The sequence below is a fragment of the Phocoena phocoena genome, chromosome 18, assembly GCF_963924675.1.
Source record: "Phocoena phocoena chromosome 18, mPhoPho1.1, whole genome shotgun sequence".
NCBI lineage: Eukaryota > Metazoa > Chordata > Mammalia > Artiodactyla > Phocoenidae > Phocoena > Phocoena phocoena.
In genome coordinates this window covers 32,854,232-32,873,640 of record NC_089236.1, presented here as the reverse complement: position 1 = coordinate 32,873,640, position 19,409 = coordinate 32,854,232, and the positions used below count along the sequence as shown (strand labels likewise).

The window sequence follows — 19,409 nt, the reverse complement described above, 5'->3', positions numbered from 1 at the left end:
TTCTGCTGTGCAGTAGATATTTCCACTATTTTATCTTCCAGGTCACTTATCTGTTCTTCTGCCTCAGTTATTCTGCTATTGATCCCTTCTAGAGAATTTTTAATTTCATTTATTGTGTTGTTCATAACTGTTTATTTGCTCTTTAGTTCTTCTAGGTCCTCGTTAAAAGTTTCTTGTATTTTCTCCGTTCTATTTCCAAGATTTTGGATCATCTTTATTATCAGTATTTTGAATTCTTTTTCAGGTAGACTGCCTATTTCCTCTTCATTTGTTAGGTCTGGTGTGTTTTCGCCTTGCTCCTTCATCTGCTGTGTGTTTCTCTGTCTTCTCATTTTGCTTAACTTACTGTGTTTGGTGTCTCCTCTTCACAGGCTGCAGGTTTATAGTTCCTGGTGTTTTTGGTGTCTGTCCCCAGTAGGTTAATTTGGTTCAGTGGGTGTTGTAGGCTTCCTGGTGGAGGGGGCTAGTGCCTGTTTTCTGGTGGGCGAGGGTGGATATTGTCTTTGTAGTGGGCAGGTCCGCGTCTGGTGGTGTGTTTTGGGGTTTCTCTGGCCTTATTATGATTTTAGGCAGCCTCTCTGCTAATGGGTGGGGTTGTGTTCCTGTCTTGGTAGTTGTTTGGCATAGGGTGTCCAGCACTGTAGCTTGCTGGTTGTTGCGTGGAGCTGCGTCTTGGTGTTGAGATGAAGATCTCTGGGAGATTTTCATCATTTTATATTCCATGAAGCTGGGCGGTCTCTTGTGGACCAGTGTCCTGAACTTGATTCTGCCACCTCAGAGGCACAGCCCTGTTGCCTGGCTGGAGCACCAAGAGCCTGTCATCCCCACGGCTCAGAATAAAAGGGAGAAAAAGAAAGAAAGAAAAGAAGAAGAAGAATATAAAATGAAATAAGATAAAATAAAGTTATTAAAGTAAAAAAAATAATTATTAAAAAAATATTTTAAAAAAGTAATTAAAAAAAAATGGAGAGACAGAACCCTAGGAGAAATGGTAATAGCAAAGCTATACAGACAAAATCACACAGAAGCATACAGATACACACTCACAAAAAGAGGAAAAGGGAAAAAGTATATATATCGTTGCTCCCAAAGTCCACCTCCTCAATTTGGGATGATTCATTGTCTATTCAGGTATTCCACAGATGCGGGGTACATCACGTTGATTCTGCAGATTTAATCCGCTGCTCCTGATGCTGCTGGGAGAGATTTCTCTTTCTCTTCTTTGTTTGCACAGCACCTGAGGTTCAGCTTTGGATTTGGACCTGCGTCTGTGTGTAGGTCACCTGAGGCCGTCTGTTCTTCATTCAGACAGGATGGGGTTAAAGGAGCAGCTGTTTCTCAGGCTCTCTCTCACTGAGGCCGTGGGGAGGGAGGGGTACGGATGTGGGGCGAGCCTGCGGTGGCAGAGGCCAGCTTGACGTTGCACCAGCGTGAGGCACGCTGTGAGTTCTCCTGGGGAAGTTGTCCGTGGATCACGGGACCCTGGCAGTGGTCGGCTGCACAGGCTCCTGGGAGGGGAGGTGTGGGGAGTGACCTGTGCTTGCACACAGGCTTCTTGGTGGCAGCAGCAGCAGCCTTAGCGTCCCATGCCCGTCTCTGGGGTTCACGCTCTTAATCTCCTCTCCTCGCGCACCAGGAAACAAAGAGGGAGGAAAAAATGTCTTGCCTCTTCGGCAGCTCCAGACTTTTTCCCGGACTCTCTCCTGGCTAGCTGTGGCACACTAGCCCCCTTTAGGCTGTGTTCAGGCAACCAACCCTATTTCTTTCCCTGGGATCTGACCTCCGAAGCCCGAGCCTCAGCTCCCAGCCCCCACCCATCTTGGCCGGTGAGCAGACAAGCCTTTCGGGCTCGTGAATGCTGGTCGGCACCGATACTCTGTGCGGGAATCTCTCCGCTTTGCCCTGTGCACCCATGTTGTTGCGCTCTCCTCCGTGGCTTCGAAGGTTCCCTCTTCCACCACCGCAGTCTCCGCCTGCAAAGTGGCTTCCTATTGTGTAGAAACCTTTCCTCCTTAACAGCTCCCTTCCACTGGTGCAGGTCCCGTCCATATTTTATTTTATTTTATTTTATTTTTTGCAGTACACGGGCCTCTCACCATCGCAGCCTCTCCCGTTGCGGAGCACAGGCTCCGGACGCACAGGCCCAGCGGCCATGGCCCAGGGGCCCAGCTGCTCCGCGGCATGTGGGATCGATCCTCCCGGACCGGGGCACGAACCCGTGTCCCCTGCATCGGCAGGCGGACTCCCAACCACTGCGCCACCAGGGAAGCCCCCTTCCCTATACTTTTGTCTCTGTTTTTTCTTTTGCCCTACCCAGGTATGTGGGGAGTTTCTTGCCTTTTGGGAGGTCTGAGGTCTTCTGCCAGCATTCAGTAGGTGTTCTGTAGGTGTTGTTCCACATGTAGATGTATGTTTGATGTATTTGTGGGGAGGAAGGTGATCTCCACATCTTACTCTTCTGCCATCTTGAAGCTCCTCCTAAATGGCATGATTTTTAAATGTAAATTAAAGATTTAAAAGGAATTCTATTTGCATGTACCTGTCTAAGTTTAGAAATAGCATAAGGCATCAAACTTAGCAAATTTGAAAATGGCTTTTTAGTACTCTACATTCATAAAGTCCACATATCTTTAGTCTAGTGCTAGATAAACTATTACAGAGTAAATGCACCCATGTAATCAGGACTCAGCTGGAGAACTAGGACTGCAGTAGCAAGCTCCAGTGTCCCAGTCATTCCCCTTCCTCCTCCCCAAGATATTTCCTGTTCTGACTTCTAACAGAACAAATTTATTTTTTTCTGTTTTATAAATTTTTAAAAAGTTTCTTGTGGTGATATAAAATTCATCATTTTAACCATTTTATAGTGTACAATTCATTGGCATTTATTATCTTCACAGTGTTGTACAAACATTGCTACCATCTAGTTCCAGAACATTTTCATCAGCCGCAAAGGAGACCACATGTCCTTTAAGCAGTCACTCTACATCCCCTACCCCCCCTTTATATTTGACCAGTAGAAACCCTTTCAAGCCGGTTCTTCTGTCCTTTGGCATATCCCCTTAATTCTTTGAGCACTTCCTTACTGTCTTGCATAAATCTTCCAAGATCATCTTGTTCTGTCCTAGCCCTTATCCTTTTTGTGGAGAATGCAATTTAAAAATCATTATCTGGGTTCTAGGTCTTCTACTAATAGGATGGCTTTACTTCTAGGCCCTTCAGGCAGAGCTAGGACATAAACATGTGTATGTATGTGCATGTAGACATACATACATACATGTATATGCTTGTATGTATGACACGTATATATAGTGTGCATATTTGGATATTGCATATATGTATGTATAATGTATACATATATATGTATATCCATATGTGGAAAACACATGATATGTGTATACAGACATGGATCTTACATATATTTCATTCCCTATCTTTATCTATTTATGTATCTCTCTGTCTCTGTATCTATCTAAATACCCCCCTCCCAAAACCACACCTTCAAATTTCATATTCTTGCTTATTTCTCTGCCATTATTATCTATTTGAAATCCATTTGTATTTGGATTCATTTCATTTTAGGATTTTCTTCCCATTGTTCTTGATTTTTTTCTTTATGAGTATATGAAACATCACCATAGTTCCAAAAATCTGAACTATACAAAAAGGTATATCCTGAGACTTGTCACTTACCGTCCTTTCTCTTAGGTGTCCTACTCACCCATCTTATCTACTATGTTCCCTTTCACCCCTGGAAGGGATAGTCTCATTAGTTCTTGGTTATTCCTTCCTGTGTCTTCCTGTACAAATAAACAGATATATGTATATTTTCTTATTTCTCTTTTATAATATATAAAGTATTATACTACAGATATTCTTTTATAATTTTTCCACTTCAAAATATGTTCTGATAAGCATGCCATGTCAGTTCATAGTGATATCTTCATTCTTTATAACTGCATGTTGTATTTCATGCTATGTGTTCACGGTGTGTGGTGCTATAGTTTTTGCAGTGTGTTTGTGGGGTATGGCTCACCGTGGTTTATTCAGTAACTAGTCTCTGGTAGAAGCAGCTGACTGTTAACTGTTATGGTATATCCTTTTTGAGGCTTAAAAGCTAAAGAACACCTTAGTTCTGGTCATGGTAAGCAGGTGGAAATGTTATAATGCATTCAGCAGTTGGAGCAACTCTTTTTAAATACATAAAATTGTGTAAATAGTCAAGTGTCTTTTGAAGGCAATGGGCCAGCAAAGGAAAGCTTTCCTTGTGAATGGAAGGGAAATCGATGCTAGTTAGGTATTGATGGATAATAAGAGAAATATAGTGTGTTGAATTTCTTTTATTATTTATTCAAGTTAACTTCTTAGTGACTAAAATTAGTATGGGGTCAATCAGTTTTTTTTTTTTTCCTCTATAAAGATATTTTAGAAACTGACAGGGGGAAGAGCAGTAGATTTTCTGTATTTTATCATGTTCCTTTGTAAAATGTACTTGGTAATTCTAAACTTTTAACATATGTTATTGTTACTGTACACGAAAAGCAGCTTTCAAAATTATAGGCAGAATTTTTGGTTCATAATGGTGTTCATTAAATGCTTATGGAAAAAAATAACTCGTTAAGGGAGTTCTTTGCTAAACTTAATTTTGTTAGTGAATGCTCCTTTCTGCAGTACTTTTCATCACTCATTGTTTCTACTATGAAACAATATCTTAATATAGCATAATAGCATAATATCATCTCTGAATGACAGGTTTTATTGGCAGTGGAGATCTATTGGGATCACAAATGTTCTGAAAACAAGTAATTCATACTGCAGTGACAGGTTGGTGTTTCTTTTGATCAGTAACATTAGAGATGCTAGAAATCATTTGAAAAATGCAAGGAAATTGTCACAATGCATTTTAATAGCAATATACATGATAGTAATTTAGATTTTAATTACCCGCTTGGCAGCAACTGTGCCACCCCTTTTTTGTACAGTGGTGACTCTGCTGTTTTCTTAAAATGTTGTCATTATCAATGCAAACTTTTTCTTTAAATAGTCTCCATATTTCATATTATCTTATTTATCTTCACAAGTCTCATCATCTGAATAGGTACCAGGAATTTGGGAATTGCAATGCTAAAGAGAATCTGAGACAGTTAATTTGTTACTGACATAAACAGACATAGAGATAGACATATACACACCCATGCAAGAGTACACATACTCATTACTATGAGAACTTAGGTGTTTTGACTATTTTGGCTTTTTGTTTATGGAATTTTTCTGTATTCTGAAGTTAACCTGCTGAAAATTACAAAGTGAATGTCATGGAGAAGGATCTTGAGTCTAGTAACTCTTCATATCTTCATACAAAAAGCACTTAAATCTTCAATCTATTTTTACAGTCTCCCTTTTTTAATTAAATTTAAAAAAATTTAATTTTTTAATTTAAAAAATTAAAAAAGATTAATTTTTTAATCTTTAGAGGCTATATTTTGGGTCTTCATGTTAAGAAATGCTGATTTTTCTTGATAGGTTTAGGTATAATAAAAAAACTAAACAATTCCCTGCAGTTGGAGATGCTGCATGGTGAATTTTGGTATAGGCTACCTACTTTTTGAGAGGAATAAGATATGATTTAACAAGTTGAGCAATAGTTTACAGTGATTGGAATAGTATTTTAAGGATACAGTTCCTGAATTCTGTGATGTCTCAGATAATGTAGGCAAAGTTTTGCTTAAAGCAACCTACCATGTGTTAAACACTCTACTAGGGACTAAAAGGCCATTGTCCTCACCCACATGGGCATTATGCTGTGTCGGCTTCCTGCAGAGCATGCAGACTTTCTAGATTTAGCTTTTTACTTTTATTATTTTAAAAATCAGGTCATCATTAAGTGGTGGGTTCACCGTGGTTGTATAGAAATAATTCAGTTATTTGAAAAAGGAAAGAAAGTCAGCTCTTTAGTACTTTTCACTAGTAACTCGGAAATACAACAAAACAAAATACAACACAGTATTTTTAATTTGTCATAGAAATGGTATTCCAAATTACTCTCCAAACAAATAAATGAGACAGAATAATGAAGAAATATGCTGAATAAGTCTTATACCTAAACCAAGATGAAACGCAGGCATCGAGGCAGGTACAAATGAATCTGTTCTAAGACAGGTCAAAGGAAATGGTTACTATTACCTTTAATAGTTACATAGCAAAAGAATGAATGTTTGATTTTAGAGAAATAGAACAGGTAAGGGAAATAAGTTGTGAAAGGGTATATTACTTTTTGTACCTTAGAATATTTTTTAATAAAAAATGACAGGAGTAGTGTATGTACTTTTCTTTTTATCCTGCGTATGGTATTTTAGAGTAAAATTTACTAAGGGATTAAAAAAGGTTTAAAAACTATGTTGGATAAATATCATTCTAATTTTTGTGATGTCAGGCGGACATCCTTCTCTCGCTAATGTGTTTTGATGCCACGGGATAAAGCTTTCTAAGTATTTTCATTTTCATGGCTAATGGACTTAGAGATAGGCAGACGTGAGTATCCTCCTCTTCCTGGCTGCCTGCTTCCTTTGAAGTTATTTAAAATGAAAGAAACACTGGAAGGGCTTTGTTTAAAAGGAATATTTCTGATTACTCATGTAACATAATATTTTCTCCCCTCAATTTCCTTTCTTTTGTACCTGTATTTTGATAGTAATATAATAAAAGGGGGGAAATAGTGCTGAAAACTAATCTCCCAATTATCTGGTCTATTTCCTATGTCTTTACATTGAAATAGTCCTTTCTAGCTAAGCATTCATTCTTCAGAATTTTTTTTTGGTGTGACTTATCTGCCCCTCCTTTCTTGTTGTAATCCTTAGTCCATGTGTGCCTTCCATTTTATAACCTCATTCATTCATTGAATGCTAGGCACTTAACCAGGGACTGATGACGCAGTGCTGAATTAGGCTCCCAGAAGCAGACGCTGCCCTAGTAGATGTGTTCTAATGGAGAAGATGATACCACACAGAGGTGCTGACTGTTCCCAGGAGGTTTGCTGACCTAGCTTATTGCTTTTCTTCCTGCTCCCTCCACTGTCATCATCCTTCCTGACTTGATCATTCACATAGATGATCAAACTAATATTCCATTCTCTTATCTCCTTGACTTTATCACTCCCAACAATCTTTGTTTTTCCACCCAATCTCACCCACCCATTACCTTGGATAATATTGATAAAATACCACCTCTAAATATGGTTTACAATCTTCCTTTCCTGACCTACTTACTTACTTAACATTCCCATGTTAAGAATTCTATAACCCTTTTAGAACTGCTAATCTGTTGACTCTGCCATTTTTTCATGTCCATCTCCTCCCCACCCTCACCATGCTCTTACTTCTTGTATTATTGACCGTAGACACAGTCCTTTGTTATCTTACATAAATCTTCAGTTCATTTGCCTCTCTGTTCATATAAACTCTGCCCTTGGTTAAATGGAACTTCCCACTTCCTCTGCATTTGCACGTCAGCACAGCATACATCTGGGAGGAAGCACACAGCCACACTGACTAGTGTTTTCTGAATGACCACAGTTGGCAAAGCAAGCCTTTAGCAGATTACGTTAACAGATATTCTACCACATGGCCTTTGTCAGCGTGCTTTTTTACTTTCTGAAAATGATTTCATATCTCCTCTCATACCTTTAGCTCTGCATCCTCACTTTTAGCTGGTTATATTGCCGCTTCTATCACCGAGACTGTTGATGTAATCAGAATAGAACTGCCGTACCTTACTTCCTAGTCACCAGATCTAACAAGCTACCAGAATCTGTTCCCTTAGATTCTGCTTTTGCTCTTCTTAGAATGATCCACTTTCCCTGCAATTGTGTAAGGTCAATCCTTCCTCTTGTATAGTAGGTCACATCCTCTGTCACCTACTTAAGGGTTTTTTGTTGTTGTTCACTTGTTTGTTTTCCTGCATCTATACCTATGCTTTGCATCATCAGTTTCTTCCTCTTTGCTTGGTTATTCCCATCAGCATGCAAACATGTTGTGGTTTTCCCCCCAACACCCCAAATCACACTGCAGGTTCCTTTCTAGCTACTGCCCTTGTTCTTTGCTCCCATTTACAGAATCTTCTCAAGAGTTGTCCATTCTTCTTCTTGCTTTCTCCCTTGAATTCCTGTTCAGGCTTATCTCCGATCCACCATTCAAGCTGCTCTTGTCAGGGTCACAGTAATCAGAAGATGGTGACACCATTCCCTTAGTTGTTGAGAACAAAAGCTTTGTCATCATCTTTGAATTTTAATTCTTTCACACCTCACCCCTCACATCCAAACTATCAGTAAGTCTGATCTGATCTTCCTTCATATTGAGCAAATCTATGCCTTCCATCACTGACGTCATATACTAGGCTGCTGTCAACTCTTTTTTTTTTTTTTTTTTTTGTGGTACGCAGGCCTCTCAATGTTGTGGTCTCTCCTCTTGCAGAGCACAGGCTCCGGACGCGCAGGCCCAGTGGCCATGGCTCATGGGTCCAGCCGCTCCGCGGCATGTGGGATCTTCCCGGACCGGGGCACAAACCCATGTCCCCTGCATCGGCAGGTGGACTCTCAACCACTGCGCCACCAGGGAAGCCCTGCTGTCAACTCTTGACCAGACAATGTAGAAGGCTTCTAATTTGTTTCCTTGTTTCATGTTTTGCCACTTAGAGTCTGGTGCCACACAGTAGTTAGAATAATCTTCTAAAAATGTTTGCTCTATCTTATAATTTCTATGCATGTTTTTCCATACACTTAGAATACAAGCTAAAATCTCTACCATGGTTTTTAAGACCTTATCAGGGGCCAGTAAACTTTTTCTTAAATGGCCAGATCATAAACATTTTAGGCTAGGGTGTTATGTATGCCTTCAGTTGTTTCTGCTGCTGTTTCTTTCTCTTCTTTCTCTGCCTTCTCCTCCTCTTCCTTTTCTTTTTTACAAGCTTTCAAAATGTGAAAACCATTCTTAGCTCAAGTCATACAAAAACATTTGGCTGTGGTTTGTCAGTCCCCTGCTTCCAGGATTAGATGTCTGCCTGTCTTATCTGTCCTTGTCATCTATAACTCTTTGTCACACTCACTGGGATTTAGATGAATTTTCTTGCTGTCCTTCAAATATGCCAAGTTCATTCCTACCTTAGGGCTTTGTATTTGCTTTTCTGTTTGCTTGAAATACCCTTCTTCCAGAATGCCCATGTTCCCTGCTTTTCTTTATTTTGGTCTCTGCTCAGATTTTATTTCCTAGACAGAAAAAAATGTCATTTGATCAAACTTACGACTTTTAAATAGCTGCTTCCTCTATTACTCATTCTTTTTCTTCCACCTTTCCCATTTAAGTAGTTAGCGCTACGTTTTGGCTTAGGCCCCAAACCTAGGAGTCATCTTTGACTTTTATTTCACCAGTGTAGCCACATCATATAAACAATGTCGGCACACAGTAGGTACTCAATATATCCTTTAAGCAATAAATAGCAATTAAAGTTATTACAATACAGAGTGGTGAGTGTTTTGAAAAAGGAATCCATAGATGGGATGGGGGGGACTCAGTTTGTGTGGCTTATAAAAAAATCCTTCCGGGAAGTTAGTTTTGACCCAGATCTAACTGATGTCTGGGAGTAGCCAGCACGAGGAACCTGCATAGTAGTGATGATGCTGGTTTGGGTAAGAGGGGAGGGTGTTAAGGCAGGAATCTCAGGTGAAAATGCAGAGACCTTTACACAGTAAATGTTTCAAACTGGAAAATCCTAATATGGTTGAAATAAAGAATTATTTTTTGCCAGTAAGTTAATTCTTTTTTTCCTAGTGTTTATTGGGAAAGTCTACTTGTTGCCCCATTTAAGATGTTGTCTGCGTTTACCTTCATTCTCTAATCAAACACACAGATAATTAACAGCTCAGCTTCTATGTCTTGAACCAGAGTGGCCCCAGAGAAGAGATTGACAGATTGGTCTCGGTCTTTCCTATAAAGGGAACCATACCTTATGTTCTATTTTTTGTTTTGACTTCTTTAACTCAGCATAGTTTTTTGGATTCATCTATCTTGTTGCATTATCAGTGGTGAAGTTTTTTATTGTTGCATAGTATTCCATTGTATGGATATACAACAACTTGTTGATAAATGCTTGCATTGTTCCCAGTCTTTGGCTTTTATGAATAAAGCTGTTCTGAATGTTGTATGGATTTTTTCCCCTCCTGCTTAACACCTAGTTGTGCACTTGCTGAGTCAGTGTATATTTAACTTTAAAAGAAATCTCTAAACTGTTTTATAAGTGGTGGTACTGTTTTACATCTCCACTAGTTGTGTAGGAGAGTTCCAGGTGCTTCACACCCTCACCGTGCCAGGAGATATGTAGCACTATTTTGTTTTTGGTTTTATTTTGCATTTCCCTGATGACAGATGATCTTGAACATCATTTCATGTGCTTATTGGCCATTCATACTTTGCAAAGTCTGTTATTCACATTTTTAAATGGACTGTTTGTCTTATTACTATTGAATTGTAGGAGTTCATTAAATGGTTTCATCTGCCGCTCCCCATCACTTGCATTACTGCCTGAACCATCCCCCCAAGCCTCTCCTTCTGTGGAAAAATTGTGTTCCACGAAACTGGTCCCTGGTGCCAAAAAGGTTGGGGACTGCTGTTTATGAGATATATTTATCGTTGGGAGAGCCAGTCTACCATGGGCCCTGGATATCCCTTTATATTCTTTCTGGTTATGCCAACATGCAAGGCCTGACCATTCTTTATCCAGGTCATTTCTCAGGACAGCATTTACAGTGAAGCAACTTTAGAGATGAAGTTATATCTCTGTGGATAATGAGCGGGTTTGTTACTGTTCACTGTAAAAGTGGTGATTGCCCCAAGCTCAGTGTTCTTCCATTGTTATACAGTCCACTGTGTGTGTAGGTATCCGTCATTCATCAGGGATCTCTGCGTCATCCCTGTGGGTTGGTGGGTTAGGGAACCAACATGTATAATAGAGTCCTTTTGTCTCTAACTGAGGAGTCTTGTGTTTATTGTCAGAATTCATGAAACAGTAACAGGCTAACTTAGCTTGTATGTATGGTAAAATCTCAGCCTCTGCACAGTTCTTGACATGTATTGCAATGTTTTCTCAGTCTGTGGCTTACCTTTCATTTTCTTAATGAAGCTATCTTAATAAAAAAGAGGTTTTTGAAAAGTGGAAGGTTTACATTTTGATGAAATCCAACTTTATAGTTGGTGCTTTTGTATCCTAAGAAACCTTTGCCTTCCTCAGGGTAGTGAAGATTTTCACTATGTGTTCTTCTAGACATTTTATAATTTTAGCTTTTACATTTAGGTCTAGAATTTAGGTTCACATTCTTTCATGTGGATATTCAATTATTCTAACACCAGTTGTTGAAAAGATTCTTCTTACCCCATTGAATTACATTGAGATCTTTGTTGAGAATCATTGACTACATAGATTCAATATATTTCTGTACTCTCTTCTGTTCTGTTAATGTTCCATTAATTCTACTTTGATTACTGTAGCTTTTCAGTAAATCTTGAAATCAGATAAAGTAAGCCCCCTAACTTTATTCTTTTTCAAAATTGTTCTACTGTAGGTTCTCTGCATTTCCATATTAATTTTAGAACCTCCTTCTCAATTTCTTCAAAAAAGCTTGCTGGAACATTGATGGTGATTATATTGAATCTATAAATTATTATTTTTTAAATGTATTTATTAATGGATTTCTTGATACTGAGTCATCTGATGCAGGAACATGGTATAGCATCTTCATTTATTTAGGTCGTTTTTCTCTCCACAATGTTTTATAGTTTTCAGTGTATAGATATTTCCCTTCTTTTGTTAAAAATTTTCCTAATGATTTTGCATTTTTTTGATGCTGTTAGAAAATGATATATTTAAAAGTTTTATTTTCTAATTGCTGGTCGTAGTTAGAAAAAAAATTGTTTTTCTATATTGAATTTTATTCTGTGAGTTTGCTAAATTCATGTACATAATCATCTCATTTGCTAGTAGACATATCTACTTCTTCCTTTCTAATCTGTGTGTCTGTTGTTGCTACTGCCTTACTGCACTATCTAAGACCTTCACTACAATACTGAATAGGAATGGTGAGAGCTAACATTTCTTCTCTTGTTCCCAATTTTAGGGGGACCAACATGCTGATTTGACCAACATAGAAGTTATAATAGCTGGAAGACTTTATTAATGGGGACATTCCATTCATTAAGTGCCCTATTCTGGGTCATTAAAGCAAATTAAAGCATTGTTAGGGTTTTTGGATGCCTGAACTCATCTCTTTAGGAACTTTGCTGTAAGGACCCCATAGAACGTGGATTCAGTTAGCTCCCATTTCATGGAATGGCATATTTTTCTTTAGTAAATTATGACTTGCTATTTATGAAAATCAGCTGTTTCCCAGGGCTAATTTGTTTTGCATTATTGGGAATGTTTCCTTGTGCAATGCTGTAGCAAATTAATAAAAATAAAAAGAAATGAAAAAATACATCTAATTTCCTACCATCTCAACTTAGCTGCTTTTGGGCATGTACAGTTCCTTTTCTTCCCATTAGATTTGTAATCTGTAATTTAAATAGATATAATTCTGGAGTTTATTATTAGTTGGGCATCCTCATCATTTCCCATCTGGACTATACACATACCTTCTCAACAGGTCTTTCTGCTTCTGATGCTTCTGATCTCAGAGTAAAAGTCAAGTTCTTTGGTGGCCTGTAAGGCCTGCAGTCCCCTCCATCACAAATTTTTTCCAGATATCTGCATGTTTAGAGCTCTCACCTCCTTCAAACCTTTATTCTAACATTCAGGTTTGAGGCCTTCAGAGTCTTTTCTGTGAGACTTTATTTTTTCTTCGACCACCCTGTTTGAAATTGCATCCCACCTCCTAATGCTGCTTATTTCTCCTCCTGTTTTTATTTTTCTCTATAGCACTTAACACTACAGTGAGATGTATGTTAATTATTTTACATTTATTGTCTGTCATTCTTTATTCTTCCCTGTGGAGAATAAAGCTCCGTGCAGGTAGGTATCTTTGTCTCTTGTTCACTGGTCTTTCTTCAGCACTTAGCACAGCGACAGGCACTTAGGGAATTAATGTTTGTTGAATAATGAATGAACTCCAGCTCTTCTCATATGTATTTCATACTGCTGTCAGTGTGATCCTTCCAAACCCCCTGGAAAAGCTGTTTGTGTGGTAGTGCTCTACCACCCCAGGACCTGGCGTCTATCCTCAGTTATATGTGCTATGTGCTTTTGTTTTTCTTTTTGGGTGTGTGCTTTTGTGTGATGTTTTAGCCTGAAAGGTATTCTTGTCTAAGTCTTTGCCTCCCTCTTACTTACCTTCCCCTTGGCTTCCCTTGTCTGTTCTGCCAAGTTGGGTGTTCCTCCTTTGGTCCCTCGGTGGCATGTTAGAGGAATTAGACTGCTCTGAATAGTACTGTTTCCTTGCTTGCGTTTCTCCTTCCAGACTTAGGTTTTGATAATCTCTGTCTGTATTGCCTAGAACTAGGTGCTTAAAGATTTACAGGTTTTTCTGTGTTGCTTGGAATATTAATTTTAATAGGGTCATTCTGGTATTAAGTTTTGGTTTTTATTTTGCATGTGCCTAAAACACATTGGTATATTTTCAGATATTTCCTATGTTTTCCATGATAGTCTGGATTTGACAAAGCAATTATTTTAATTTGAAAACCTTTTGATATTATGTTGCTATCTTTTGTGGATACCATGGATTATGAATTTATAGATTTATGGGCAGAAGTAAGGAAATCATCCTCTCAAAATAATGCTACTCAGAGTAGTTGTGTGCTGCTGTTAATATGAAAGGTGGGATTAATGTAGTTACTATTTTAATGGATAATCTTCACACAACATGAATTAAAAAATTTTAACTTATTTTACAGGGAAGTGTTAAGAGTAGTCGACAGATCTCACCTCAGGAATTCATCCATGAACTGAAGATGGAGTCTGCAGATGAAAGGCTCTTCACGTGCCTGGAGTCCCTCCGCGTGTCTTTGACGAGTAATCCCGTGAGGTAATTCGTCTTTCTGAACATGAGGGCATATTACTGAATTAAACAGATGCCATGATCTGCCACTTTTATGCAGTACTTCATGGTGCCTGTGAGTAAATAGGTGGTCTACCTCAACAACTTCTCAAGGTAAAAATTGAATACATAATTTTTGTATGCATGTGGAAATACAGTCTCCATAGTACCTTTTGTGTTTATTACTGAGTGATATATAGCCTGTGGACTTTAAAAAAAGTCATTCTTTTTTTTTTCTTAGACTTTTTAAAAACTTAAGGCGTTTTTCAAAAGAGAACAGTCATCAGAAACTGTCAATTTAATGGGGCTGAGTTTCACTCTGAATTTTGGTATTGTACATATATATTGGCTCATTCCTGTTTGATATACAAGAAATACCATTAATTTATTATTTCCTTTATTGGAATTGGTATCTTTATAGGAGCCCATAGGAGGTTAGTGTTGTCAGACTTAGCAAATAAAAATATAGGACACGCAGTAAAATCTGGGTTTTAGACGTAGTTACGCTAAAAAATTATTTGTTGTTTTTCCAGAATTCCACATTTAACTGGCTGCCCTGTATCTAGCCACACTACAATAGGTGTCTTGCTAAATCAGTTTTTAGGCCTTTTAGTCCAGCATATTCTTGAAAAATTTTAAGTAGGAATTGTTATAAAATGTCTGAACAGTCATAGAATCAGAATTTCTGAGCTGCAAGAGTCTAAGGTAGATTAGTTTTGATTTATTGTATAATGAATGCTTATTTCTGCATAAATATATATAAATATTTTCTAGCCCTCTCTCTATATACATATATATGTGTGTGTGTGTGTATATATATATATATATATATATATATATATATATATATATATGCATATATGTGTGTGTGTGAGTATAAAATATAGACAAAGGGCTAGAGGACCAGAATGAAAAACTATGATTGGAGGTTAATGATATATAAAAGACTTCTTTTTGATATTCTGATATTCCGGATGTTTCTGAAGTTTGGCTACAGTATGATAAAGATCCTTGACAGTATAAGTATTTAAAATAAAAAGACCCTACCTGCTGAGAGACATGAAAGTGAGGTTGAAGTAAGGAGCATGAAGAGTAAACAAAGAATCTCTATTATTTCAATTTTATCTTTATTTTTCCATATTTTACCACTTTCAGTGTGTTCTCTAGGCTGTAAATTAATGGTGGGCATGAGACCAGGGATTTCATATGTCTTATATACCTCTCTTTACCAGGCACAGTGCTTTTAGCACATAGAAAGTGCTCAGTGAAGTTTTGATTGAAACAATTTTAACCTTCTTCTGTTTTATGTTGGCTATTGCTAGAAACTAAGTTGAATTAGGAGTTTGTTTATTTGACAGGTATAGTCATACATGAAGAGCTCTGGTCTCCATCTTAATCTTTACCTATTAAATGTTTTCATTTAAAAAATGGTTATTGAGCACCTTCTCTTTTCCAAGTACCAATGTTTTGTTTCCAAGTACCATCTTAGATGTGGGGCTTGAGTAAATAGCAAAGCAGGTCCAGGCCCTGTTCCTGTGGAGTTTAAAGGTAGGAAGAGGGTATTTTGGGGTCAACTGGGGAGCTACAGTCATTTTTCAGTTTATCTGGCAGCTACTGGGCACTGGAAATAACCATGGAATTTTAGTATAATAAGAAATAGACCCTGCCATTACCTCTTCTAATTTTTCATATTTTGAGTAGATGAACATGATAGTGAAAGAAAAACTGTGAGAGGATTTTATGTATGAATTCAGGCATATTACAATTATTTATTGTGATTCCATATAAAGACAGTGGGAAATAATGCTGTATGTTTCTTTCATTTGAAAGAATAAATATTTCAAAAATAAAAATTTGTGGAATTATTTTCCTGAGAGTGGCCAATTCTATTGAGCCAATATACGTACAATAGAATATATTATCAGCAATTCACAAGTGTTGCTGTTTCCTACGAAATAGTCTTTTTAATTGGAAAGAATAGAAAACCATATAATTGGAGAAATTTTTCTGAAATCATGGCACTTTATGTAGATAGAAAATTGAGACATGAGTATTTCTGTGCCCAGTGCTCCAATTAGAGGAATGACTTAGCTGAACATGTAAAACTTGAAGCTATTTCTGATCAAATCTTTGGACTTTGCAGTTAGTTATGATGTGTCTGCTGATAAAGTCAGTTTTCATATTTTCTTTTTTATGTACAGTATGTGACTAAATTTCAAGAGAGAAGGAATTCCAACTTTTTGTAAGCTTTTGAGATTATTATTAGATCTGTAGTATTATTGAGAAAATCAGAGTGAAATTCTTTAATGTCTGTGAATACAATTGAAAAAGAAGCAAGTGAAGTAATTAATGACAGTTCTCCAATGCTGGTTTGGGATCAGGATTTATTTAAATTAAAAATCAGGGAGGGCTTCCCTGGTGGCGCAGTGGTTGAGAGTCCGCCTGCCGATGCAGGGGACACGGGCTCGTGCCCTGGTCCGGGAAGATCCCACATGCCGCGGAGCGGCTGGGCCCGTGAGCCATGGCTGCTGAGCCTGCGCGTCCGGAGCCTGTGCTCCGCAATGGGAGAGGCCACAGCAGTGAGAGGCCCGCGTACCGCAAAAAAAAAAAAAAAAATCAAGGAAAGAGTAGAGCACCCCTGCACCACCTCATCCCTGATATGCAGTATTTTAGAGCCATTCACCAACCTCTGAAACTCTGCGTAACGATTATGAGACATGTCATCCTTTGACTATCTGCATAGTGAATTATGTGAAAACCAGCGCTTTAAATACCAAATTATTGGCCTTGTTTTATAAAGACTTGATTTGAAGATCACATAGTTCTTCTGTTTGAAGTTTTATTGATTATTCAACATCAAGGACAGTTTTGAGCTTAAAGACATAGAAGCTTTATTTTTGGAACACAAGTGAAAAGACCAATTTCTTCAAATTATCAAACATAACTTTTAGTGGATCTCAACACGGTCAACAGTTATGTTTGAGCTTTCAAATACGTGGAGGTAGAAACATAAAAAGGTAGACACTAACATCATTATGATTGATATTAAGCGTTTTAGTCCATTACTCATCTTTGCATATAGCAAATTAGTTATAGAATGCATCTTCATTTGCTCAAGTTGATGTGGTCGTCAAGGATAAGGTTTCTGTCTCAGAAATACCAGTCTTCGTAGATTTTTGTGTTTTGTGATATTAGGCATTATCTTTTTTTTAAAAAAAATATTTATTTATTTATATATTTTTGCTGTGTTGGGTCTTCATTTCTGTGCGTGGGCTTTCTCTAGTTGCGGCAAGTGGGGGCCACTGCTCATCGCGGTGCGCGGGCCTCTCACTATCACGGCCTCTCTTGTTGAGGAGCAAAGGCTCCAGACGCGCAGGCTCAGTAATTGTGGCTCACGGGGCTAGTTGCTCCGTGGCACGTGGGATCTTCCCAGACCAGTGCTCGAACCCGTGTCCCCTGCATTGGCAGGCAGATTCTCAACCACTGCGCCACCAGGGAAGCCCTAGGCATTATCTTCCTTTACTCATGCTTAATGTGTGCATTTTGAAGTTTACAAGAGATATTTCACAATTTATCATTTTGTTAGAAGATTTCTAAGGAGGTTTTGGAACAGATTTGATTAAGTTAACTGTAACTTGGCGAAGATCACTTTAGAAAATTTTGCAGTAAAATATATGTTTACTGCAGAGCAAGTAAGCAGCCTGTATGTGTCATTATTCCATTTAATCAGTGCTATGTTTAGAGTGTAGTTTTCCTGCATTTCTGGGCTTTAAAACATAAAGCTGGTAGGAGAGCTTATCTTTGGAGTTGCTGAATGTTTTGTGCCACGTACTGCACATGAGGATAGAGACAGGAGGCTTGTGGCAAGCAACGAGATCACTGTATTCCTTGGTGTCAACCTGATCTGAAGAGAAAAAGTCGAGACAAAAATTTGAAGTTACTAATAGTTTGACTTACTATAAAAATTATTTTTATAAAATGTTAAACATATAAAAAAAGGCTGTTTGTCATTATAGTGAAATAAGTGCCCACTCACCTACTAATGAGGCTAGCATATAGATTACTGTCTATAACTTTGAAGCTTCTATGCCTCCCTCCTTAATTCAGTGTCCCTTTCTTCACTATTCCGTGGTGACCACTGTCCTGAATTTTGGATTTCTTTGCATTATAGATTACCATATATGTATTCCTAATATATTGCTTGGTTTTATATCTTTTTGAACGTTATTTAAATGGCATCATCTTCTATGTGCTCTTTGAAGACTTGCATTTTCCTCTCAGTATTTCATATATTTATGTATGCTGTGTGCAACTACTCACATTTTATCACAATTAATCATTTTTCATACCTTGTCCTTATATTTTAGGAACATCCATTGTAAATAGTACATGGATGCTTTTAAAACGAATCTTGTCTGATAATCTTTGTTCATATCAATTGTAGAAATATATTGGGATTTATATGACATTCCATTTAAAATTTTCAGTTTATGCTGCTTTTCCATGTTCCTCTTCCTCCTCCTCCTGCTCCCCCCTCCCCCATTCTTTTCTGTATTCTTCCTTCTTCCTCAAATTCTTTTGATAGATTTTAAATTTCTCATTTCACTTTTCCTCATTTACTAATTTGGAAGACATTCTCTTCGATCTGAAAACAGAAGAGAAATTTAACATGCACACGCTTGAAAAGGAAACTGTACATGCGTGTACTTAAAAGGGACACAAAAAAGCAGTCTCTCTTCCTCTGAACTTAAAATACGTTAACACCAATCATCCTCTCTTGATTTGTATGCTAGTTCTGTGTGATATTTACATTTTCTCTTTTTTCTTTTTTCGTATTGTAAATTAGCTATTGTTACTACTGAGATATACTACAAATATGTATTTATGTATATGTGTTTATACACATACATACTCATCCTTTTTTGGTTCTTGCACATTTTTTTCTGATTTTACTTTTTGCTCAAGTATATCATTACATTCCTGTAGTGAGAGTCCTTTGATGGTAAAACTCTGTTTTATTTGTTTGAAAGTGACTTTATTTACCTTTACTTTTGAAGAATAGTTTTCCTAAGGGCATGAAATTAAGGTTTTCTGATATCTTTTCTTAGTCCATTGAAGATATTATTTTTTCTTCTGCCTTACATTGCTGTTTTTGAGAGGTAAGCTCTTTTATCTAAAACTCATGCTCTTCTAGGTAATCTGCCCTTTCTCTCTGGTTTTATTATGTTTTGTTTTTGGTGTTCTATAGTGTGTTCTATGTGTCTAGGTGGAATTTCTTTCTTATTTGTTTTTACTAGGGCGTTTTTTGGACTTCCTGAATATGATTAGTGTCTTTCAT

At 37.6% G+C, this 19,409-nt stretch overlaps 1 protein-coding gene across 4 annotated transcripts in view; it reads left to right on the top strand.

Annotated features, from left to right (window-relative positions):
• DIAPH3 (diaphanous related formin 3) overlaps positions 1-19,409 on the top strand; it is a 556,147-nt gene that overhangs the window by 112,609 nt on the left and 424,129 nt on the right. For all 4 annotated transcript variants that reach the window (XM_065896255.1, XM_065896254.1, XM_065896253.1 and 1 more), the window contains one exon: positions 13,929-14,059. In XM_065896255.1, coding sequence (XP_065752327.1) covers positions 13,929-14,059 — 131 coding nt within the window. The remainder of the gene's footprint in view (positions 1-13,928; positions 14,060-19,409) is intronic.